We start from the raw sequence: 22,550 nt of genomic DNA, 5'->3' as shown, positions 1-22,550 counted from the left end.
GATGACGGTGCCGACGGCCAGCCCGGCGAGGACGGCCCTGACGGTGAAGCTGCGCCCAGGAATCGACCTGGTCACCATGATGCCGAAGTGTCGATGCCGACGCGAAGCTGTTGCTGATGCAATGCTCCTGGCAATGTCGTCCTCGGCCGTCGTTCTCGCAGGGAGCAGGCGGGTTGATGTACTAAGCAGGGAGCCCACCCCTGTCCCGCTGGCCGCCGCCTCCGACTCCGGTGATTACTAATGCGGAAGAAGACTACAAAGCAGCACAACTCGCGATAACATAAAATTAATTCATCACCATTTGGGCCGCATTGTCGCAGCCAAATCAAGCGCATGAGACAAGTACACCGGAACCTCCAAGACGGCATTGTCCATCCTGAGGCAGCCAAGCCGACGGATATGTACAGTAGGAATATATAAAATGGTACAAATATACGCTTATCATCCGGAACTCCGTACAAGTTCCAATCAAGGTACACCATCCTCCAGCAGCAGCCAGGGTGTAGGATTTCCCTCGTACCTTGTTGTTGCCCCTACAACTGAACACTCTTCACAACTCTGCTAACAACTATACGCAACTCTTCCACATGCCCCCAACCTAGAAGCCAAAGCTATCCAGCAGCGAGCTTGCATCTGGCTCCTGGAATGTTGTTGGCGGCGCCTGGGATGTCTTCTTGCCGCTGGTCTGTGTCTCAAACTGCAGAGAAGGCGTTGGCAGATCAGCCACCACAAGCGACGTGCGACGGCGAAGCAGCTTCAGCGGGTTGACCTCTCCACCAAAGCCGGGCAGCCCTGGTTGCTGGAACTCCCAGTTCCGCACTGAAAATAACATTAGCAGTCTGGCAATGTAGAAGATCGGGTTTAAATAAATACCCAGGTCTAGGCCCAGCAGATCGCAACCCATACGGTCGTAGAGTTTGGCGCTGTGCAAGACAAACTCCCACTCCACCTTAGGTGTGACTTTGGATGCGCCCCGCAACGTTTGCAGCGTCTGATGTCGCAGGTGTGAGTAAAGAACAACTAGAGCCGGATCATCTGTGAGGAACAGCCGTGATTTGATATCAGGTGAGCAGGGGGTCTCCAGCAGAGTGTAGACAGGCATCTGCGAGAAAAATTAGTTATCAAGTCATCGCGAGTTCCCCGATGGTGCCATACAATCAGCGCCCGAACCGCCATATCTTTGCGGCCTAACAACCAGAATGCCCAGGACGCAAGCCAGCGGTTGCCTTCCTGGGCGGCCAGTGGGAGCACCTCATCCTGAAGCAATCTCCGCAAGACTGGACCATTGTCTCCTTCATAAACCCGTGCTATAGCTATGGCGAGTTGCATGTCCTTGAGTTGCTTCAGACAAACCTCCACGGCGTCGTGGAGGTGGTCGGCTAGGAGGAAGAATGCAGCAGCATATTCTGTTCAACGTAAGCATCTCCCCGGGAATACTTAGTTCAGGTTGTGACGTACCAAATCGCCGCTTGCTAAGCAATGCATACGCATTCTTAAGAGCCGTTGTCTTCCACTTTGGATCGTCAAAGTTGTTCGACAATAGGCGTTGGGTCGCTCCTTGTTCCTTGTTCCAGTTTGCCATTCGCCAAAGACCTTGAAGCACTGTCTTTTTGCGGAGTGCAAGGTAGTACAGGCTACAGTTCACGGGGTTCTTCACATCGCTCTTGGTATACTCATTCCGAGCAATCAGTTCAAACTGAGTTTTCTGCAGGACGTCAGGTCATAGTGATTATCATATCGCGTAGAAGATATACTTACCAGGGCAGCCGCATCAGAGAGCCACATAAAAAGGCCGCTTTCACGAGCGTGTTCCCACAGCATGGTCCCGTGGTTCTGTCGAGACACAAAGTCCACCAAAATGTCTTGGCTGTTCGAGTGATATGCCCAATTGATCTCACGCCATGACAGATGCATTTCGTTGGTTCTCCCCTTGCGAAGTGCATGCTGGCGGAAGAAGAGCATGAAACGAGCGCCATTCTCATCCATGGACCGACGATGTCGCTCCACTAGAGATACACATTCGATGATGTCCGCCAGCTGGATCTGTTCGTGGCCGGACAATTGGGGAATTCCCAGCTTGGTCAGCTTGTCGTTGATGGCAACCGCGGTTTGTTCGGTAAAAATATCATCGTCTTCACCATCATCTTCGGAACCGCTTAGGTACGAACCCGAGGCCTTCTCGATGGCCCGAGTATGGGATTGCTATTGGGCAATGTGAGCGTCTGTAAATGGATGCGAGGCTTCAATTCACTTACCATCGGGTCATAAAACTCCCCCTCATCCATTCCCAAGTAGTTGTCAATAGTCTCGCCTTGAATGTGGTACTTCAATATCTTATGAAGAGCCACGAGAGTCCGTCTCACTAAGATAGTCTTCCCCGACAGTATGCATTGACTGAGAAATTGTGGGTGGAATACCGGCAGAGGACCGTTGAATCGTTGAACTGCCTCGAATATGTCCCATGCTCCATCCTTGCGAGGCGGTAGACGAAGGTCTGCCCGATGAGACTCGGCAACACCAACCTGTCTGTCCTGTACAAACATCTGGTTGCCTGCTCCAATGACCAAATGGCCATCACCTAACCAAGTTGAGTCGCCAATAGGATGCGGAGTAAGTTCACGGATACTAATCTCCCGTATCTGGGCCCAGGCCGGACCCTTGTTGAGATAATCAAACCGCATCTGTGACAGGAGAATCACTCGATATTGGAAGCCAACGGCCAAAATGGATTGCGAGTCAGGCGTTGATGTCCAATCGAGGTCTCGGATCATATTGTGTGTCTTGAAGTCGTTTTCGTACTCAAGTCTGGAGCTGCCTCCGTCCCATATTGTGAGCTGTGACCTTGTCGAGTTCACCAAGGCGGCCTTCTTCAGGGTGCTCCCGCTGACCAGGGCAGGTTCAGACAGCCCAGTTTCTGTGGAACATGTAGACAGCCACCCAACCTTGTTCTGTTCGGGATCGACTCGTGCGGTCCAAAAGTCAACCCGGCCGGTCTGACTATACGAGATGGCAACGTCACGAGCGAATATGTCCAGAAACCCAGAGACAACCGGGGATGAGCCTGCAGGATCTACTGGAAGAACATAGGCCAAACCTTCGGCATCTTCCAGCTCAAACCGACAGAACTCCTTTATATTAGCCCCCGTAGTTGTGTTTGGGTCATCGAAGTATCGGGGTAGCTTGATTTCCCACACAATTCCCTGTCGCTCTGACGTCACAGTGGCAATGTGTGCGACAGTATATTCTTTGACTTGTCGCCGTGGTAGAAGAATGAGGCACAGAGGCTTCCCCAATGCTTGGTAGTCGCATTCGGCAATGGAGCGAGCCTGAGCTGACCGACAGTCCCAAAGCGAGATGGTATCTTGGCAGAGGAAGACAACGAATCTGCCCTTCCGCAGAACGCATATGCGATGAATATGGCGCTTCTCTGGGATGACACTGGCACGAGACAAGCCGAGGCCGGGATTCTTTCGTGGATTCAAGACGTGCTTCCATACGATGCTCTCGCCATCTCGGGTCCGTGAAACGACAGCTCGTCCACTGAAATTTCGCACGATTTTTGTAATGGAGCTTGAGTGACCGGACCAAACGGCATGTAGGGCAAGACGCCTGTCATTCGTTGTCGGATCAAAAAGATCTGCAACGCTCCCTGTGAAGACCCCTATTCTTCCATCGAAGGAATGCAACAAGATGTGAACCTTACCACTCTTCCTGTCACAGTAAGTCTGTACTTCGGTGTGAGGGGTCTTTTGGGATGCCAGAAACTGGCCGAGGAGCTCGAAATGGGGGGATTTGACCTGTGCGACATTGAAGATGGTTGGCGTGCCAGCAGAGCTGCTGGAGACATTCTCAAGGGCCCAGGCAGACATCATTCCTCGGCCATCAAGGGCAATACATATCTCCGGGTTTTTGTTTGCAATGGCGACCAGATGATCAAGTGCGACTTCGTCAGTACTGGGATCATCAGACATGCGGTCTTCCACTGCCTTCTCCACAGATGCCGTGAAGTCTCGACCATCAATAATGAAGGCCCAGCGCATATCTTGCGGGTTAGGGTAGTCCCGAGACGGCGCACAAATATCAACCTGGCCCCAAAGCTGCCAATGCTTCCCGTCAGGGCTCTCCGTCGGTATCCAAACGCGAACACACTTGTCGAGGCAAATAGTATACAGAACATTGTCAGCGGTCTGTTCGATGTGGAATGGCTTGCGCCACCTGGCCGAGGTCACGACGGCCGGGTGACGGAGGTATGTCAAGTCGAATCGGACTTCATCGGAGCCATATGTCAACCGGCGCCAGACCTTGACGAGGCGATCGTGTTGACCAGCGGAGGCAATATATGCGGAATCGTAGGAGAGCGAGGCATACTTGACAGGGCTCGGGAGCTTCTTCTGCCATATACATTTCGGTTCGGCTTTCGTTCCGTACAGGGAGAGGGAGCTGGTGGCGACGAGAAGCTCCTCCGAGCCGCCCCAGGATAAGGCGCATGTCGATTCAGGGTTCGGGTGGGGGATGTCGAAGGTCGATTCCAGCGCCCACTACCAAAGCTGTGAGCACTCCCATCCCCTTTATAAGTCACATCAGCATTGGGGAGATGGACGAACCTTCAGCGCATCTTCGCGAGATCCAAACGGCCGGTAGACTCGGACTTGTGTCGCAGTGCAGGTAGCTATCTTGCCCGAGGCTTCGTCGAAGGCGATGGCTTCCAGGGGCTGCGGGTCGTCATCGTAGATTGTCTGGAGGACCCCGTAGGATCCATCGAGGATTGCGAAAGCGCTACCGGTGATGTATGCCTGTGAGGGGATACGCATTTAGCTAGAGTCGGCGTAGGAGTCGTCGTGGCACCTACGTTGATGTGTCTGGCGTCCCAGTAGCCCGAGGCCAGACCTTGGAGCCTCGACTGCGGCTTACCAGGCAGGACGGCTTTCATGCTACCAAAAAAAATCACGGATCGCGCATCTCCAGGAGGTGGAATAAGGAGTCGGGCAGCCCGATATGGCGGGTGAGGCGGTTTGGATTGGATTCGTAAGAGCTGCGCTTGTTTGCTGTGGTTGAGGTCATCGGAGCGCCTGGAAATCATGCAGTAAACGGGACTACAGGTAGCTACTACGTAGCCGCAGGCCTTCACCCGTAGCGTGACGACGTGACGTGACGTGCGCTCTACACGCCCCACTAAATATAGACTCACAAGGATCGCTTTTGCTTTGTATATCACCGATATTAAGGTGGTACAGACACTCTCCCCGTGACGAGCAGATACTGTGGCAACAAGAATTATACAAGGCTTGCATTCGTCAAACTACCAGGAGTAGCATTGATCACAAGATCCTCAAGCTCCTCATTAAACGAGGATTCCCAAAAATCCGTCACAATGTCAAGGAAAATATGACATGTTCTCAAATGTCTTTGCCTCTCCCGGGAAAGGGTGAATTGCTTCATATCTCCTACCGAAAAAGAAAGAAAGAAAAAACGCCACCAGCTCCTTGCCATGTAGTATATATCAATAGTAAGGGTATCCCTGTGAGCCCGTCATCCAACATCAGAAAGTGCATCCAACTCTTCCCAGCCAGCGTAGCTCGATTGCTTAAACCAAATCCCCTCCTCATTCCACCATTTTCATGTGCAGAGGCTAAAAGTCCCATTTACATAATTTATCCATTCATAGCATTATGATTAAGTCGTTGGCCGTTTCGAGGCATTTCCGTTGTCGGGGCAATTGTTGACAGTTGCGTTGTGACAGAAAATGACTTAGGCGACTGGAATCGTACAGAACTAGTCGGAGGTGTGAGTCGGGACGATTGACTGACACCGTGGCGCAACCCTGATGGCCTTCCCCCAACGGACTTACTCGCAACGCCCCGAGAAAGTGACTGAGAGGATGGTTGAGACCCCAACAATCTCTCATTCATCGGACGATACCCGACAGGCTTTATTGACGCGGAAGGACGCAAGAAAGAGGTAGAAGGCTCAAGGATATCAGGCACGGTTACCTCGGGTTGTAGTGAAAGGCTCGGGGCCATTCGCTGCGGTATCCCAGTTGGCATGCGCTGGCGGGGTCGGCCCATCTTGCTCCTCACGATTGACTCGGGCTCGCTGCTTTGTTCCTGAAAGTCATGCTCGAGATGCAATGGCACCGGAGCTCTTGGAGTTGTCGAAGACAAAGACGAGAACCGATCAGCTCTCCGATCCTGAGGTCGTTTCGAAGGGGACGTCATCATTCCTAGATCATCGCCAGTTGTGGAAGATGCACCGTCATCCTCATCTGCTTCCCTAACAGGAGCCATCAAAGTCTCAGGCAAGATGCCCGACATTATAATGGGCTGTCCAGTCCACCGAGTCGGTGTCTCGACTAGGCTTGTAGAGAAGTCTTGGCCTTTGTCGTTGCGTCTAATAACAGAGCGCCTTCCAGAGAGCGCTATCCAGCTACCCCTATAGCTTCCGGGGGGGTGTGTCGTTGAAACACGTTGAGAGTCAACTCCGGTGATGTGTGATCGAGGCCGGTCACCAATTTGTCTCCATAGTTGCAAATACCGGTTCCGTCTCTCTCGGTTGTGCTTTTTGTGAACCTCCGAGGCCGTATGCGCTTGTCCGCTTTGTTGTAGTGATGAGATCGACCATTCCTTCAAACAATTACGCTGCCTTTCGACTGCCCACAGCTGCCAGGCTTCCATATCTCGCTGCTCAAGATCTCCAGCATGGTCCCTCCAGACCTCCAACCAGCCTTGAACGTGATGAAGCTGGGCTTCGCGTAGATGTTTCCCCTCCACCTCCGCCCGTTCGTTCCACAGTTGCAATGAAGCCATCTGCCGCTGGGACTGGTTTCTTGCTTTGAGCTCGGAAGCAATTCGAGTGTGCCCCTGGTCCTGAAGTGTGAACGCCCTCCATTTATCAAGAGCAGCAAAGAAATTTCGCTTCTTTCTCGTGGATGACATTTCGGTGTATCTTGCCATGAGATATCGCTTGACATGCTCCTTGTCCTGATCCCGACGTTGCTGTATTGCCTTATTAAAAACACTCAGCAAGCGAGTTCCCCTGATGTAAAGACGTGCTCGGCTCTCCAAGTGCGACAATTGTGATGATTCCTCGTGTAGATGGCGCATGCATCGTAGAACCTTGGACTGTGTTCGGTTTCGATAGTAGCTGATGGCTTTGCGCTGGAGTTCTTCCGTTTGAACAAGGCTTGAGCACCATGTCTCAAATACACGAGTGACAGAGACATACTCACGCCGCCAAATGAATGCCTGAGCTCTTGCCTGCAGGTTCCACTGATCAAAAGCAAAGCACGCCCTTTTTATCAAAAGATACTGACGATAGGCTGCAGCACGCCGTCGAATTTCCGTTTGGTCCCACCACTCCTGTAGATACGTGAAAGATTGCTGAACAATACCAATGCGTCTAGAAGCAGCCGCTCGCTTCAATTCCTGGTCAGTGTGACCCTGCCACTTGGTTAGAGCACTGAGCTCATATCGATGTCTCGACTGGGTTGTAGTAGCTTCCGAGAGGACCAAAGTAGCAGAGACCAAGGACATCCAGGTTGAAACCGCCTTGGTCTTACTCCGCAAGGCTGTGATATCGCGACCAACGCGCTGAAGGCGATGATATGACCACTGGTTCAGCACTCGTTGCATTGTCTTCAGGCGATATGCTTCAGCAGCCTCCTTAGCGATGCGTTCGAGGTTTTCGTTTTGCATTGCAATGCGTTGCCACTTTTTGACGGTGTAGGCGCTTCTCATGTGGTTGGCTGTAGGTTCCCGGAAAGCTGGAGCTTGGCTCCATGTCCGAAAGCAACGAAATCGGATCATATGTCGTCTTGCGACGGCATCTCGTTCAAGTCGGCGGGCAGTACGATCAGCCCAGTGGTTAAAAACTTTGCTTGCAAGATAGAGCTCACGAGCGCGACTCGCCTGTCTCATGAGTTTCTGATGCCTCGCTTCTAGCTCGGCTGTGTTGGCTTCTTTCCGGGTTTGAGTAGGAGTATGATGAGGAGGGCTAACGTTCGGTTGCTCAGTGGGTGTGAAAGGACGTTGCGTCAGATCTTGTTCCTCATTTTCTCCCGTCGCGTCTGCCTCCAGCGCGATTCTTGGAGGAACGTCTTCCTGTCCATGGGAAATAACGGGTGGAAAGATTCCTTGTATCACTCTATTTTCGGGGTGCTCGACTAAGTGTGCCTGCTCAACCTGAGGTACTCCCTCCTCGGACTGTAATGGCCATTCGGCACCCTCAGCTCCTTGGGCCTGATCAATAGGTAGGCCTTCAAGGCTGATACCAGGCAGGCGGGCAGGGTCCAGCAAGGAACGCAAGGAATCGTGATGCGAGCTTTGACCAAGGATTGCTGGCTTGATCGAAGTTTGGGGTTCTGGTTCTGGTTCTGGTTCTTCCTCCCGGGTACCAGAAGTCGGCATGTCGCGATCCTCTTGATCCAGATGATCCTGACTAAGAGGCTTTCCTACATCGCTGACTTGGGGCGCCTTCTCGGTGGTGATCTTGCTGGATGCCTCTTCCTGGGCCTGTCGTTCTCTTCGTCTCAAAGCCAACCCACGCCAACGCGCCATAACAGCAGACAAAGCAGCCTGTCGAGCGACTTCATTCTCGGCTGATATTGGGTGGGAAGATGTATCTGCTTCCCGAGGTGAGGTTGTAGCTGGGACAATAGGCGGGTTGGGGAAGTCGATCTCGTCAGTCATTTGGTCGTCGGCCTCTCGTCGCCGACGGGCATATGCTTGCGGGCTGGAAGAAGAGAATGCCGGGGATGTGTGCGGAGAAGCCCGGGATGACCCAGAGGTGTGGTCACCGAATTCGAGCACAATCCCCATCCGACTGAGGATCGCCTGGAACTTGTCGACCAGACTGCCATCGCCTTTCTCGCCGCTTATTCTGAAGAGGAGTGCGGAGAGGTGGTGATCGGTGTCGGGGTCGATGCCATAGCTAGGAAGTACAACATCGTATGCCTTGAAGAGAGCAGCGACAGGCAAGGGTTTTGGTTCTGGAGAGGAATCGAGCAATTTCTGGGCGGCGGCGGCAACTGCATGCAGCGTAGCGATGTCTACAATCATTAGTACACATCACAGGCGGATTGAGACCAGGAGACGGACCATCGTTGGAGTAGTAGGGGTCTTGGCTTGAGGGCGCTCGGCTGGCATTGCTAGAGTGGTCATCGTCGTCGTCGGATGGCGAGGGAGGTCGATGGATCTGCGGTTGCATATGTGCCACGAGATGGTCCGCATCTGAAGGCAATCGGTCGAGGGACATCAGCGGCGTACTGTTGGCAGGTTGCCCAGTTCCGTCATTGATCCATAGTCGAGAGAGGGAGGCGCGCAGTCGCTGGAGCCGTCTCGGGAGCTGGGCGAGGCGTTTGCGACAGCTATAGAGACGAGATGCACGCGCGCAGAGAGTGTGGAATCAAACGGTTCGGGTGGCCGCGTAGAGGAAAAGGAAGCCGCAAGAGTGGGTGAGATGCGCGCGCAGCACAGCGACGAACAAGTGTATAGCCAAAGGGGATGTGGGAACAAAGCGGAACAAAGCGCAAATCCAGCAGCAGCCCAAGGAAAACACCAAGCTTCGCGGATCGCGTCCAGGTTGCCGGGGGTGCTTCGCGCGTAAAGTGGGTGGCTGGTTCAGTTTCAACGAGGGCAAGCCGAGTGGGGCCGCGAGGTAGGAAGTACAAAGTACATTTGTCCTGGCCGTGTGCGACGCACGGCCATTCCCACTCCAGAAAGCATCTTGGCCTTGGTGTTATCAGAATCTTCCTCTCCTGTTAGTTCTCCCAATTGCCATCCCCGCCACGGCCCATATCACCATGACTTGTTCAAAAACCCGTCCCATCCAGAAGTTCGCCAAGGCGGTGTCTCAGTGCTCGGCCGAGGTCAGTGATCGAGGCTTCACCGTGCCAGCTTCACCATGCCACATTCCCAAGCTCCCACTTTACTAACAGGCACAACCAATTCAGGCTGCGGTGTACGGCAAGTGCATTGTAGCCGACTACAACTCTATCCACAAGGACAAGTGTGCCAAGGAGTTTATGAAGCTTAAGGACTGTTATTTGGTTTGTTCCCTGCTCTGTTCTCCCCACCATGCGCACGTTTCACATGCCCTAACTCGATCTTCATTTATAGGCGGCCTCGAGAAAATAGGGAGCAACCCATATGTGGAATATAAAAAAAAGACATGTTCTACATTGCAGTCATCCACTCAATGTCATTTCTACTTTTCGCGGCCTAGCTAGCCATCATAGCTTTAATAGGCGCAGCAAGAAAACAGCTTGCTGCACCTCCTGCTCCTCCTCCACAATGACGGACTCTGGCTGTGGTTCCTCGCCCACCTTCTCCAGAGGGCGGCGCAGCGCCTTGTCAAAGATTGCGCCTTGCGACGTGAAAGCCTCCTCGAGTCCCAAGTTCTCAGGGTCCGAGAGTACACGGTACTCCATCCTCACATCATCCGTTGGCTTCAGACAGGCCTTCTTTCGAAGCCGCTGGACTCGGTTGATAATTTCACGAGCGAGGCCTTCCTGAGCCAGCTCTGGGTGCAGCTCAGTGTCCAGAATTGTGAGAACATCGCTATCCGTATTGGTCTCGAGGTTCTTGGACGACTCATCTTCCAAGACACCTCGGCGCACAACCAGGTCACCTTCCTCAAGGCGGATGCCATCTACCAGGATGTACTTGTCTCGCACGTAGGCCTGCACATCCTCGCTAGTAAGACCGGGCAGGGCCTTCTTGACACGTATCATGTCCTTCTTCAACTTCTTACCCAACACAGGCCAGTCAGCGGTGACGCTGTACTGGACGTTGTACTTGGCCTCGTCGCCAGAGAACACCAAGTCCCGGACATTCAGCTCCTCGGTAATGTACGACTCAAGTGACTTGACATCCTCCAAGTACTGAGGGTCGTGGTGAAGAACCACCAACGTCTTGAGAGGGGTCTTGAGACCGATCGTGCGACGTTCACGCGACACTCGGGCAAGTTCGATGACCTTCTGCATGCGTCCCACTCGGCGCTCGACATCGACGTCGAACAATTCCTGTCGAACATCGGGGAATGGAAGGAAATGCACACTTCGGGCATCCTCGCCTTGCAACTCCTTCGGGATGTGGGGAAGGAGCTTCAGGTAGATCTCATCGGTGAGGAAAGGAGTGAAGGGAGCCAGTCCACGGCACAGAGTGAAAAGAACCTCGAAGAGGGAATTCAACGCGTGCAGGGTGTCGTTCAAACCGTTCTCACCCTTGAGTCGCTTTCGGTTGAACCGAATATACCAGTTGGTTGTGTTATCAATGAGTCCAAGTAGTCGGGGGACGACGGTGTAAAGGCGGTAGCCTAAGCAAGTCACGTTAGCCCCACTGATATCCAGAACTAACAACAATCATCTTACCCTTCATTTCCTCATTGACAAACTGTAGCAAGCTCTGGCAGCTTGCCAAGATCCACCGATCCATGACGTTGGTGTTACTGGACTCCATGCTTGGGTCCCACTTGTAGTCAACATTCTCCACCTTCTTCAGAAGTTCGACCTGGCCCTCGAAGAACTTGTAGCTGTTCCACAGTGGCAATAGCACCTTCTGCACAACTTCTTTAACACCGGTCTCCTTGAAACGCAAGGGTTCGGCACGGACGACCGGCGAACTGATGAGGTAAAGACGGAGAGCGTCCGAGCCATATTTCGAGAGGACAATTTTGGGATCGGGGAAGTTCTTGAGTCTCTTCGACATCTTCTTACCATCCTCAGCAAGAACAATACCGTTGACAACACAGTTTTTGAAGGGGGAGCACCCGAACAGGTGGGTACCCAACACGAGAAGAGTGTAGAACCAGCCTCGAGTTTGATCGAGTCCCTCGGCAATGAAGTCTCCGGGGAAGGATTCGTTGAACTTCTCGACATTCTCAAAGGGGTAATGTTGACTGGCGTAAGGCATACTGCCAGATTCAAACCAACAGTCAAACACCTCGTCGATACGCTTCAGCTGGCCCTTGCCCATCTTGCTGGGAATGGTGATGTGATCGATCTTGTCGCGGTGAAGGTCTGTAAGGTCTCCCTCGTATCCACTCAGCTCACGCAGCTCGGCAACGCTACCAATGCACACTCTCTCCTCCATGTCTTCACTGACCCAGAGGGGGATCGGGGTACCCCAGTATCGGTTACGGCTGACGTTCCAGTCTCGAGCATTGGCAATCCAACTCGCGAATCGCTTCTCCTTGACAGATGTAGGAACCCAATGCGTACCCTCAATGTTCTTTAGCATATCCGGGATGATGTCGGGGATGCGGATGAACCAGGATGGGACGGCTTTATAAATCAGGGGCGTATCGGAGCGAGGGCACATGGGGTATGAATGCCTGAGCTGTGACTCGGCGACGATACGGCCCGTGCCCTTGAGGTGCTTGATGATGTGCTTGTCGGCCTCCTTGACGTGCATTCCCGCAAAATCACGGATACGTGCTGAGAAATGGCCGGTATCATTGACCGGGTCGGGGGGCGGGCGCTGCTCGTTGATGACGCCTGCGGCCATAGCGACGTTATAATCATCCTCACCAAAGGCCGGAGCTTGATGAACAATTCCAACACCACTATCTGCCGTCACGTACTCGGCGTTGAGAACCTTGAAGGCAAACTCCTTGAATTCGTCGTAGTAGTAATCGAAGGGAGGCAAGTACTTCCATCCAAGCATGTCCTTACCCGAAAGCTTGCCAACGATGGTGAACTTGGCCTTCTTGGGGTCCTTGTAGAGGGTGCCGAGCAACTTCTCCAGGAGAATGAAAACCTTGCCGGTCTTTTCGTCGAGGATCTTGATGTATTCAAAGTTGGGGTGGGCGGCGAGGCCAAGATGCGAGGGGAGGGTCCACGGCGTTGTCGTCCACGCGAGGAGGTTGGTGTTGGGATCGTCCACAAGGGGGAAAGAGACAACAACGGCAGGGTCGGTGACGTCCTGGTAGTTCTGGTTGGCCTCAAAGTTGCTCAGCGCGGTGGTGAGGGCAGTCGAGTAGGGCATAACTCGGTGGCCTTGGTAGACTTGGCCCTTGTCGAAAAGCTGCTTGAAGACCCACCACTCGGATTCCATGAACCTGGGGTCCATAGTCTTTGACGGTACAGATCAGTCTCTAGAATGGCCAACGTGAGAAAGGGGGGCTAGACACCTTGTAATCATTGTCAAAGTCAATCCAGCGTCCAAGACGCTCAATAGTGTGACGCCATTCAGCTGCGTAGCGCATGACAATAGCGCGACACTCCTCGTTGTACTTGGCAATGCCGAGTTCCATGACAGCTGCCTTGCCGGAGATCCCCAGCTTCTTATCAATTTCGTGCTCGATGGGCAGTCCATGAGTGTCCCAGCCGAAGCGACGCTCAACATGGAAGCCCTTCATGGACCAATAACGGGGGATGACATCCTTGATTGTGGAGGCCAAAAGATGGCCATAGTGTGGCAATCCGGTTGCAAAGGGAGGTCCATCGTAGAAGGTGTATCGCGGGCGGCCCTCGGAGAGTTCAACCTATTGTTGCTTGAGTGTCAGAGAGATGGCTCGATCGAGCGATGCGGGGTGCACGAGGGGCAAGGGAACCGAAGGGACCGTAGAGTTGGAGAGGGCAACGGACCTGACGTTGAAAGGCATTGATCTCGCGCCATCGCTCGATAGTGGCCTCCTCTTCCTTGGGAAAGTTGATGGACATGATGCCGGTGGCTGCGAGGAGACTTGACGTTAGTCAGAAACAAACCGAGGGAAATCGGACATCAAGGATGGAGACGAGAGCACGAGGGCAGAAGGTGAAGGCGAATTTGTATCGAGGAGCAGGAGCGTGACTCACTTTCAATGACTGTCACCAGGTAGGTCTGGTCAGCACGCGGAAAGCCTTGGAAGCAGGGTCCCCCAGCTTCGATCGAGGATTTTATGGAGGGGCGGATTTCAAAGGAAAAGGGCACCTCGCGATGGTGGGCTGGATGGTGGGATGGCGGGTGAGTCAAGGTGAGGTGGGGGAAAAAGTGTGCCCCGCCATCGCTCGTTGGTGATGGCTTTTGGTGGGATATGCTGGGTCAAAGTGACATGCATTGCGTCGCTGGTGAAGCAGCGGTCAGGTAGAGGGTACCTCAAGACAGCCCCCTGAGTCGGCTGCTACCCCTCCAACAGCTGCCCGCCCAGCGGCGCGATGGGCTCCAGTCCAAACTTTTAGGTGCGATGAAGCATTAGCCTGCTACTCAAAGTACCCCCTAACGCTGATGGCCCTACCGCATAGTGCGCCGCCGTTGGATCGAAACAACATCAAACAACAACAATAATAAAAACAAGGCGCCGATAAGTAAGCAATGGGATCCCCCCCACCACCACCTCGATACCAATGATATGAGTATGGAGATGAGGCATACTGCCTTTGCTCAAGCGCCAACGGCGTGTATTCCTCATATCATCGCACCTTTAGTTAGCATATGCATACCTAGGAAGGTAGGTAGTACTAAGAAGCCTGTCTTTTCCACGCTGTTAAGGTCTGTTACTGGACGACCCCCCCAAGGCCTGGAGCTAGCGGAATGGTTTCCACGGTGCGCGCTGGCCACTCCCGTTGCCCCTGCCGGCCGTCACGTAACCAACAACAACTCGCCCAGCCGAGGGACTGGAGGTTTCCGCAGCCCATACTTACATTTGAGCTTCATTTGCTTGCAAGTCGACTTGCCTGCCCTGCTTTTACACGAGAGGCTTGATCGACTTGTGCTAGCTTCCGTAATTGTCTGCAGACCCCACCCATTCGTTGGAGTTACCTCCTTCGCGACCCCATAGCTCGCGCCGGTCCGACCTCCACCATCGTCTTACCAGACTACAATATCGCAACACAACCATTCCGAAAGTCCTTCGCCAGCCACCTCGTCTTGCGCCATAAGACCTTGTACCTCTATCCGACGCGACACGCCTTACCACCATGTCCTTCTTATTTGGGAGGGCCCGGACACGGACCGTCACCGACTTGCCCAAGCAGGCTCGCGAACACATCTTGAAGCTCGAAGGTCCTAATGGTGCTTCCAAGGTTGTAACCCCAGGACGTCATGATCCAGTACCCAAGACTAACCGACCATCTCAGGCTGAGGAGTTGGCCCGAGTCCTGAGCCAGATGAAGGTCATTCTCCAGGGAACTCACGGTACGACTTTGCGCCTCCATACCGCCTCTGGCCATCATGCATCTCTTCCTCGATCTAGCTCACTTTGCCTCTGCTTCCGTACAAATAGAATCGCTAACATGTGTCTCAGAAGCCGACAGCTCCCCCGAGCAAATCTACCAGCTCGTTACCGGCCTGATCGACGAAGACCTCCTCCACCTTCTCGCCGTAAACCTCTTCCGCCTACCCTTCGAGTCCCGCAAGGACACCCAGGTCATCTTCTCCTACGTCTTTCGATTCCGCCCCGCTACCGCCGCCCCCAAAAGCGACCCCATCGCCCTATCATACGTTGTCTGCAACCGACCACAAGTCCTCGTCGAGCTGTGCCGCGGATATGACCACAAAGAAAGCGCCACCCCCGCCGGCTCCGTCCTCCGAGAACTGCTAAAGAATGAAGCAGCTGCCGCCATCATTCTATACGACGACGGAGATGAGCCCGGATCCAGTTCCAAGGGCCTCAATGCTATCGATCGCGATCGCCCCCAGAGTGGCAGGGGTGTCTTCTGGAGGTTCTTTGACTGGGTCGACAAGAGCTCATTTGAGGTTGCCGCCGATGCGTTCACTACCTTTCGGGTAAGACAGAGCCATACAGCCAAATGCTCAAAGAAAAGGTGAACTCATGACTTCCTAGGAACTCTTAACTCGACACAAGGAGTTAGTACCCAGATATCTATCTGCCAATTTCGATCTCTTCTTCGACAAATACAACAACATTTTGGTTCAGTCCAACAGTTACGTCACCAAGCGCCAATCTATCAAACTGCTTGGTGAGATCCTCCTGGACCGTTCCAACTACAGCGTTATGACTGCCTACGTCGATCGCGGCGAGCACCTAAAAATTTGTATGAATCTACTCCGCGACGACAGAAAAATGGTCCAGTATGAAGGCTTCCACGTCTTCAAGGTCTTTGTTGCGAATCCCCACAAGTCGATTGCCGTCCAGAAAATCCTCCTCATGAACCGCGAAAAACTCCTCACCTTCCTCTCCCACTTTTTGGAGGATCGCACCGATGATGAGCAGTTCATCGATGAGAGAGAATTTTTGATCAAGCAGATTCGCAATATGCCAGCAGTTCCCGTGCCACCCCAGCGGTAATAGACACATGGCTAGGCCAATGCTTCATCCTTATGTTCTTCAGGTTCTTTCCTTGCCATGTCTCCACTTCCACCTACCAAGATTATCATTCACATCGGCGTTGTCTTTTTTTCCATCATCGAGCGTCAGTCTAGGCCCATGGATGGGGCGTCTTCAAACTCGGTCATCACAAAGTAAGGAGTTTTTTGGAACACAAAACCTCACAGGCATAAGCAGCGGACACATAAAAATGCGATGGGAAGCTCCCTGACCGTGCCAATGTTGTGGCTCATGATATTATTGTACACCAGACGCGCTCCCAGCCAACGCCAATCGAGTCCTACATACTTGGGTCAAATTGACTCATAATCCTAACTCCTGAATGCCCTGCCAACCCTGAACTCAGAGTCCTCGCTATCATATCAGCGTTGCTTAGAGAGCAAGACGTTGACACTCTCCCGGGCATTCTGTGTACCCCACACGCTATCCTTGCCGCCCCGACGCCATTCGTCGCCAGAGGCATGCTCACCACCACCCCTCGAGGCTTCTCCCATAATTACCTCGAGATCTCTCTTCTGCGAACTCAACCAGTTCTTGACGAAGTTGGCGGGATCTTCACTTAACGACGTGAAGAATGAGTGCTTGGCCTTGGAGACGGCGATGGCCTGGATGACACGCGCGAGCTGATCGTCAAGAGTTGTCACATCCTTAAGCATGGCGGCGTACTGCGGGTTGTTGATTAGAGGCAACAAAGAATCCCGGAATGAGTCTTCCACCGAAACCTGGATATCATAGATGGTCGGTTGGGGGTCTTTATGGAATTCTTGGTCGATTCGGATAGTGTAAGGGAGGCTGATAGGGGGAAGGGGACGAAGGTGCTGTGTAACGTATTCGTTAAGCATGGGGATGTATCCAACATCTCCGCGTTTCACGACCTAGCCGAGAGTTAGTCCGGCCTAGAAACGGTGTGCAAAATGAGACCAACCTTCTTCAACAGCTCGTCGCAGCGGAAGTTGCGCTTCTCCTCGTCCTCCTGCAAACCCAGAAGCTTGATATATTCCCACAGCCCCATAACAGCTTCTTGCTGCGTCGCCTCGGTCATGTCGACCACTTCGGCAAGCTCTGGGCTGAGTTGATACGTCTCGGGGGACTCCTGTCGGTGGAGGTTGATGGTGATGTTCGAGTTCTCGTCTCCATTGCGCTTGAATGTGAGTTCATCAAAGTCAGCCGCGGCGGGCAAGTTCGTGGGAGGTTGGTTCCTGGATGTAGCATCTGGCTTCTTCCACTCCACGGTCTGTTCGGCACCGTTTCGGAATCGTGAACGGTCAAAGTCAACGGTCAGTGCCTTGAAGAAGTGCGAGAACCGATGTTTCTGCGGCGTTTGTGTCTTAGCCTTCTGTGGCGAAGGGCCTGCAACATCCTGTTCCGCCTTATCCCCAGTCTCGTTCTTGGTGACTAGGCCATCCTCGTCATCGAGCAGACGGCCCTCGATCTTAACGCGATACGAGGCTTCCATGCTAGGGGCGAAGTCGAAGGCGTCAACGTTAAGTCCGTTGCTCTGCCAAATCTGATCCTCGACCGTGTTACTGATCCAGACCCGAAGAGTCTTGTATCGCTATTCGGAGGCGCTCTGGTCAGCATACTTCTACTTGGTGACTGAACAGGCAACTGACCTTGGAGGTACGGCTCGCGTTGTCGACAATGTCGAGGCGCTTGCGCGTCATGGTGGCATCGAGTCGGCGCTCGACATCCTTCAGGTCCTTATACCGTTGAACACCCTCGGTATCAACAATGCTGTCCTCGACGCCGTCAGGCATGTTCTTGTCGGTAGGCCTGCGGCTGCGTCTCTTAGCAAGCTCACTAGCATGCGCCTGAGCTTGTTGTTGCTGGGCAATCTGGGCTTGAGTAAGAGGGACGGAGGGGTGGGGTCCTGAAGACATCATGGGCCCTGGATAGACGGGTGTTAGCAGATGGGTTAGAGTTCACGGTTTTGGAGTCGTGGATTTACCGATTCCGCCTCGCCGCTGGTTAGTCGTATGAGGCGACCGCTGAGGCACTTGTTGTGCATAGGAACGGTACTGCTGCTGCATTTTCGAAGTGCTTTTTTCGGTCGTTGAACAAGGATCAATTGCGGCCTCCGTTGGGGGTCAGGAAGTTTGAGGAATGGGCGTGTCGCGTCGCATCGCATTGCGCTGCGACGCGGGAAAACGCTTAATCCTCTGGGCGCTCGTCACGTGTTCGTCACCCGGCACATGTCCGATAAGATAAGAGATGAACAGGCCTGGGTAGGTACCTGTATTTCATGGTCGTTCGACATGGGTATTACAATATTCACATTAGGACCCCTTTTTGTACACGATAATAACCCCGTTGAGATACAAGGAGAGCGCTTCACATTCATTCTTGCACGTTAACAGGGGTAAAAAGGAAGTTTTCATTCTCAGTCATCACATCCCAAGCGATGCATCCAGTCCGAGGGGTTCGATATTAATGTCGCCGACAGTCAGAGCCCTGGTACCAAAAACCACAGGGATACCGTTTTTCGACTGTGTGACTATATATGTAGGACATTGCCTGTTCGTAGATACTTATGTTTAGTAGGAAGTTGTGGTTGAGAGTGACTAGTAGTCTCCTAGCCAACCTCCTCCTGTGTCCTGTCCTGTCCTGTCCTGTCCTGTCCAACACAAGACAACATTATCCCGCCTTCTAATCACCGACTTTTGCGTGAGCCACTATCCTTTGATTTGATCTTCAAGGTCGGCAAACCCATGGTTAATATTCGTCTTGTCTCCCGAGACCGCATGCGGCCTGTATACACCTTTGCATTAGGCCGTCTGCTTTCCGTTTACAGCGGTCCAAGTTGCTCGATACATACCCAAGAGATATCCACTCTGCTGCAGTTTGTAGCACCTATGGCATCTAGTCCTTCCGACTGCCATGCCCCCTTGAATGCTTAAAAATGCACCAAGAAATGCATCCACCACCCTTCAAGAAATAAAACTCCACAGTAGTGCGCCTCGCTGCCAATGCCCATAACCGTCCTGAATGTGATAGGTAAGAGGCAAAATGTTAAGGGGATCAGTCCCACAGCCTAAGCGGCCGTGCATCAGTCAAGTCTACCTGTGTATTACTCATGCTTTGATGCCTCTTCAAAACGCGGAGCCCAGTCCACTCCTCGATTGTCTCTTGCTGAAGCGATTCCTTTTCGGCGCTGGATCTTCGGCGGCCTGGTTTTTGCTCAGATGATTGCGACCTTGTCGATCACTGACACCAAAGCCATCGGGATAATTGGCTCGACCTCCGAGAGTGCTAGCAGGGCTGGACACGGTGGATGACATGTCGGCAAACCCGTTATCACCGCCGTAACCTGAAGGCATGCTCTGAGACATGGCGAGATCTCTCGCCCGCTCTAAGCACTCAATCCATTCGGCTGCCGAGGATGATCCACCTTCGAGGGGCGGTGATGAGGACTTCACTTCCTCAAAGGTGTAGTGCTGTCCACCCTGTTGACAAATCATTAACACGCGTCCCAAAAGAAGAACACAGGGAAGCTTACCGTGTCCACACACCAAACAATTTGGCCCTTTGCGTCTTTTTGGCTTCTCCACGAGCAGTCTTGAGCCATGAGCGAGATCTCCTGCTTAGCGCGTTTCTCTTCTCCACCCGCTGGAGCAAGCACAATACGACCGCTAGACGTTATCATTACCAGCCGCTGCCGTTTTTTGGTCGTGCTTCCTCCAAAGAATCGGGATAGCTTCTTATGTCCCTCATCCGAACCTTTACCGTGTGGACTCGAGGGCAAGGGTGTTGATACAACCATCAGGTCGCCTAACTTTAGGATGCGCTCATTGTTCCTTGTCAGGACTGGTGACCACTCAATGTCCAGTTGCGTGGGAGGAGGCAGCTCAGTGATGATCCGTGCTGGCCGACTGCTTCCATTGGTAGTGTTGGTCTGTGACTGAGGGCCTCTCGAGTTCGAGGTTGCCATTGGCGTACTAGAGAAGCCATTGAGCTGAATGACGTTCGGCTCCTGGGCGGGCGGGATATATGGGCGAAGTCTCGGCGCTTTAGATCTCCACAGTCCCTTTCCAAATGACTGGCCGTCAAAGAATTCGTGGTTCTTGATGTGCTCTATGGTGAGTCGTCGGGCTGGGTCGAGGACCAGACATCGATCCACGAGATCGCGTGCCGCCGGGGGGAAGCCTGCGGGGAACTCGTACTCGAGGTTGACAATCTTCTGGAAGGTCAGGTACTCGCTGCCCCCTTTGAATGGAGGCCGTCCGGCCAGGAGCTGGTAAATTATGCACCCAAAAGCCCACAAATCACTAGCCTTGCAGGCATTCTTGTGCGTCAGGAGCTCGGGGCTCACGTACTCGGCAGTTCCCACAAAGGATGCCGCGCGATTGTCATCTTCGCCATCTCGCCCCGGATCGGGCACCCCACGGTCGGTCGAGTCTGGGTTCCTGGTGTCACGAGGGTCTTTCAGTAATTTGGCGGTTCCAAAGTCTGTGATCTTGACATTCATCTGGTCGTCGAGGAGAACGTTTTCTGGTTTCAGGTCCCGATGGATTACACCCCTTGAGTGCATGTAGTCAATGGCGTCGAGGATCTGGGCGCCGTAGAATCTGGTACATTCGACGTCGAAGGTGCCTGTCTTCTTCAACACGCCTAGTAGCTCGCCGCCATTGCACAAATCGAGCACATAGTAGAGAGATGTCTCATCCTGGAAGGTGTAGTATAGTCGGACAATACCCGGGTGCTCTGTGAGACGGTTGAGAGTGTTCTTCTCGATGTTGACGTATTTGATCTTCTTCTCCTTGATGATGTGTCTCTTCTCAAGTACCTTAATGGCATATTCTTTGAGGGTCTGACGGTCGGTGGCGAGGTATACACTGCTGTAGGAGCCTTCACCAAGGACGCGACCAAAGTTGAAGTCGCGGACGCCCTTCTTAACCTGTCGAACAACAGTTCGACCTGTTGCGTCGACCTCCCGACGGACACCTACTGCAGCACCGCGGTCCTTCCATTCCTCGCTGCTGGCGGGCACTGGGGCCTCGCCGGCGTAAGGGGGATTCGATTGGGAGCCGCCCGGTGCTGATGCGTAGCCACCGCCCATCCCTCTGGAGCTCCTTCGGGGCGGTAACGGGGCACTGGTCGGTGGGAGAGGTGCTTGACGGTTCGAGTTGTAGGCCGACTGGGGGTCTCTCTGGCTGCGCTCGCGGGTAGGATAGGTTGGGCCGGGTTCGGGAATATTGGGCAGGCCGTAGATGGATAATCTCGACAGGTCAGGCTGAGGGGATTGCTGGAATGTTTCGCTAGCCCCAGCGTCTGGGGTGAGATCGGGCTGCCGGGTGGCCGGGGCGAACCGGGGGTCGTTGAGGAGAGGTTCGATACTAGCATCGATAGGTTCGAGATGAATGGTATGGGCGAGGGATTCGGTTTGAGGATGAGAGGCGGATGCAGAGGCAGAAGCAGAGACAGCCTCAGCACCATCGTCGGGGTTGGCGATGCGCAGGCCGCCCAGGGCCTGGGAAAGGCTCAGGTCCCCATTCATGGTGACAATGTGATGGAGGAGCCCCGGAGTCGTCCTCGAGGACAGTGGGATGAGAGGAGGAGGAGCGCGAGGAGAGAGTCGCTCGAGGAGAGAGGCGCGGGTCGTGGACGTGGACGAGGGACGGTCGGCCACTGACGACGGCGTATCCGTAGACCATGGAGCATCACCGGTGGTGGTGCTGTCGGGGAAATTGGTTAGCAGCAACGCCTGCTGGGACGGGAGTGACAGTCCAACTGGGCCCGCGGCCCACGGGCGTCGGGGGGGCTGTACCTTTCTCTCTCTGGTAGGGACGGAGCCCAGGAGCGCTGCTGTACGAGGGACGCCTCAGGCTGCCGGATCTCCAGCCAGGATGTTCTGTACGGCGTAAATGCTGGAGAGAATGCACAAATGTTGGTCGGGGAAAGGTACTCCGTCCGCAGAGTGCTGCTGGGTGTGTTGGTACTTCTGGCGTGGCTGGCGAGTGAGGTGAGCCTGCGAGATGAGGTACCTGGACTACCTAAATTTACCTTAGCTTGCCCGGCTTACCACAACGTACCCAACTGTCCAGCCTGTTCAACTCGATGGGGCCAGCTTAAAAGTACGACTCAGCCAGCCGAGCCACAGGCAGTCAGGCACCCTGCCAGCGTACCAAAGTTCGGGCAGTGCGTGCGGCTGCTGGGTGAGCCATCACGGAGCCTGCTTGGGGTCCCCTGGTAATTAATTCCAGCCTTCCTTCTCCCACCAGGCCAACAAAGTCTCGTACTGCATCCAACAGCCAACCGTGAAGGTGTCAGTGACCTCGGCCGGGTAGCGT

The 22,550-nt window shown here is 53.7% G+C and overlaps 6 protein-coding genes across 6 annotated transcripts; 2 read left to right on the top strand and 4 right to left on the bottom strand.

The window, feature by feature from the left end:
- Positions 1-243: 243 nt before the first annotated feature.
- BGZ61DRAFT_420938 (RAVE protein 1 C terminal-domain-containing protein) lies at positions 244-9,606 on the bottom strand. Its single transcript, XM_046243498.1, has 12 exons — positions 9,093-9,606; positions 6,078-9,043; positions 5,725-5,966; positions 5,558-5,601; positions 4,850-4,959; positions 4,605-4,793; positions 2,256-4,538; positions 1,759-2,202; positions 1,459-1,705; positions 1,156-1,406; positions 874-1,102; positions 244-819 (listed from the first exon to the last, which is right to left on the bottom strand). Exons 1-12 carry the CDS (start codon positions 9,247-9,249, stop codon positions 599-601), a joined length of 7,383 nt encoding a protein of 2,460 aa, XP_046104481.1. The 5' UTR covers positions 9,250-9,606; the 3' UTR covers positions 244-598.
- A 190-nt stretch (positions 9,607-9,796) lies between these two features.
- Positions 9,797-10,130, top strand: BGZ61DRAFT_532865 (uncharacterized protein; the record flags this gene model as incomplete). Its single annotated transcript, XM_046253924.1, has 3 exons — positions 9,797-9,862; positions 9,947-10,042; positions 10,113-10,130. The coding sequence occupies 3 exons, from the start codon at positions 9,797-9,799 to the stop codon at positions 10,128-10,130; spliced, it is 180 nt and encodes a 59-aa protein (XP_046104480.1).
- Positions 10,048-13,781, bottom strand: BGZ61DRAFT_37124 (tRNA synthetases class I-domain-containing protein). The gene is made up of 4 exons (XM_046242081.1): positions 13,583-13,781; positions 13,126-13,479; positions 11,366-13,067; positions 10,048-11,310 (listed from the first exon to the last, which is right to left on the bottom strand). The coding sequence occupies exons 1-4, from the start codon at positions 13,655-13,657 to the stop codon at positions 10,226-10,228; spliced, it is 3,216 nt and encodes a 1,071-aa protein (XP_046104479.1). The 5' UTR covers positions 13,658-13,781; the 3' UTR covers positions 10,048-10,225.
- A 1,005-nt stretch (positions 13,782-14,786) lies between these two features.
- BGZ61DRAFT_37070 (Mo25-like protein) lies at positions 14,787-16,384 on the top strand. Its single transcript, XM_046242039.1, has 4 exons — positions 14,787-14,998; positions 15,053-15,110; positions 15,223-15,701; positions 15,760-16,384. Exons 1-4 carry the CDS (start codon positions 14,894-14,896, stop codon positions 16,222-16,224), a joined length of 1,107 nt encoding a protein of 368 aa, XP_046104478.1. The 5' UTR covers positions 14,787-14,893; the 3' UTR covers positions 16,225-16,384.
- Positions 16,385-18,293, bottom strand: BGZ61DRAFT_545739 (uncharacterized protein; the record flags this gene model as incomplete). The annotated part of the gene is made up of 4 exons (XM_046255307.1): positions 16,385-17,138; positions 17,189-17,818; positions 17,877-18,151; positions 18,212-18,293. The coding sequence occupies 4 exons, from the start codon at positions 18,291-18,293 to the stop codon at positions 16,626-16,628; spliced, it is 1,500 nt and encodes a 499-aa protein (XP_046104477.1). The 3' UTR covers positions 16,385-16,625.
- Positions 18,294-19,352: 1,059 nt separating this feature from the next.
- On the bottom strand, positions 19,353-21,757 carry BGZ61DRAFT_532861 (kinase-like domain-containing protein; the record flags this gene model as incomplete). The annotated part of the gene is made up of 2 exons (XM_046253923.1): positions 19,353-19,706; positions 19,760-21,757. 2 exons carry the CDS (start codon positions 21,755-21,757, stop codon positions 19,353-19,355), a joined length of 2,352 nt encoding a protein of 783 aa, XP_046104476.1.
- Positions 21,758-22,550: the final 793 nt, after the last annotated feature.

This window comes from Ilyonectria robusta (assembly GCF_021365365.1).
Source record: "Ilyonectria robusta strain PMI_751 chromosome Unknown BGZ61scaffold_10, whole genome shotgun sequence".
Lineage (NCBI taxonomy): Eukaryota > Fungi > Ascomycota > Sordariomycetes > Hypocreales > Nectriaceae > Ilyonectria > Ilyonectria robusta.
This window is presented reverse-complemented; position numbering and strand designations above follow the sequence as displayed.

Excerpts from the sequence above, each read along its gene's own strand:
- BGZ61DRAFT_37070 (XM_046242039.1), top strand. The coding sequence starts at position 14,894 with ATGTCCTTCTTATTTGGGAGGGCCCGGACACGGACCGTCACCGACTTG. Across the intron at positions 14,999-15,052 it reads GTCCTAATGGTGCTTCCAAG|GCTGAGGAGTTGGCCCGAGT; the intron begins GTTGTAACCCCA and ends CGACCATCTCAG. Across the intron at positions 15,702-15,759 it reads ATGCGTTCACTACCTTTCGG|GAACTCTTAACTCGACACAA; the intron begins GTAAGACAGAGC and ends ATGACTTCCTAG.
- BGZ61DRAFT_37124 (XM_046242081.1), bottom strand. The coding sequence starts at position 13,657 with ATGTCCATCAACTTTCCCAAGGAAGAGGAGGCCACTATCGAGCGATGG. Across the intron at positions 13,480-13,582 it reads TCAATGCCTTTCAACGTCAG|GTTGAACTCTCCGAGGGCCG; the intron begins GTCCGTTGCCCT and ends AAGCAACAATAG. Across the intron at positions 11,311-11,365 it reads TGTCAATGAGGAAATGAAGG|GCTACCGCCTTTACACCGTC; the intron begins GTAAGATGATTG and ends TGACTTGCTTAG.
- BGZ61DRAFT_420938 (XM_046243498.1), bottom strand. The coding sequence starts at position 9,249 with ATGTCCCTCGACCGATTGCCTTCAGATGCGGACCATCTCGTGGCACAT. Across the intron at positions 4,794-4,849 it reads GGGACGCCAGACACATCAAC|GCATACATCACCGGTAGCGC; the intron begins GTAGGTGCCACG and ends ATCCCCTCACAG. Across the intron at positions 1,706-1,758 it reads TCTCTGATGCGGCTGCCCTG|AAAACTCAGTTTGAACTGAT; the intron begins GTAAGTATATCT and ends GACGTCCTGCAG.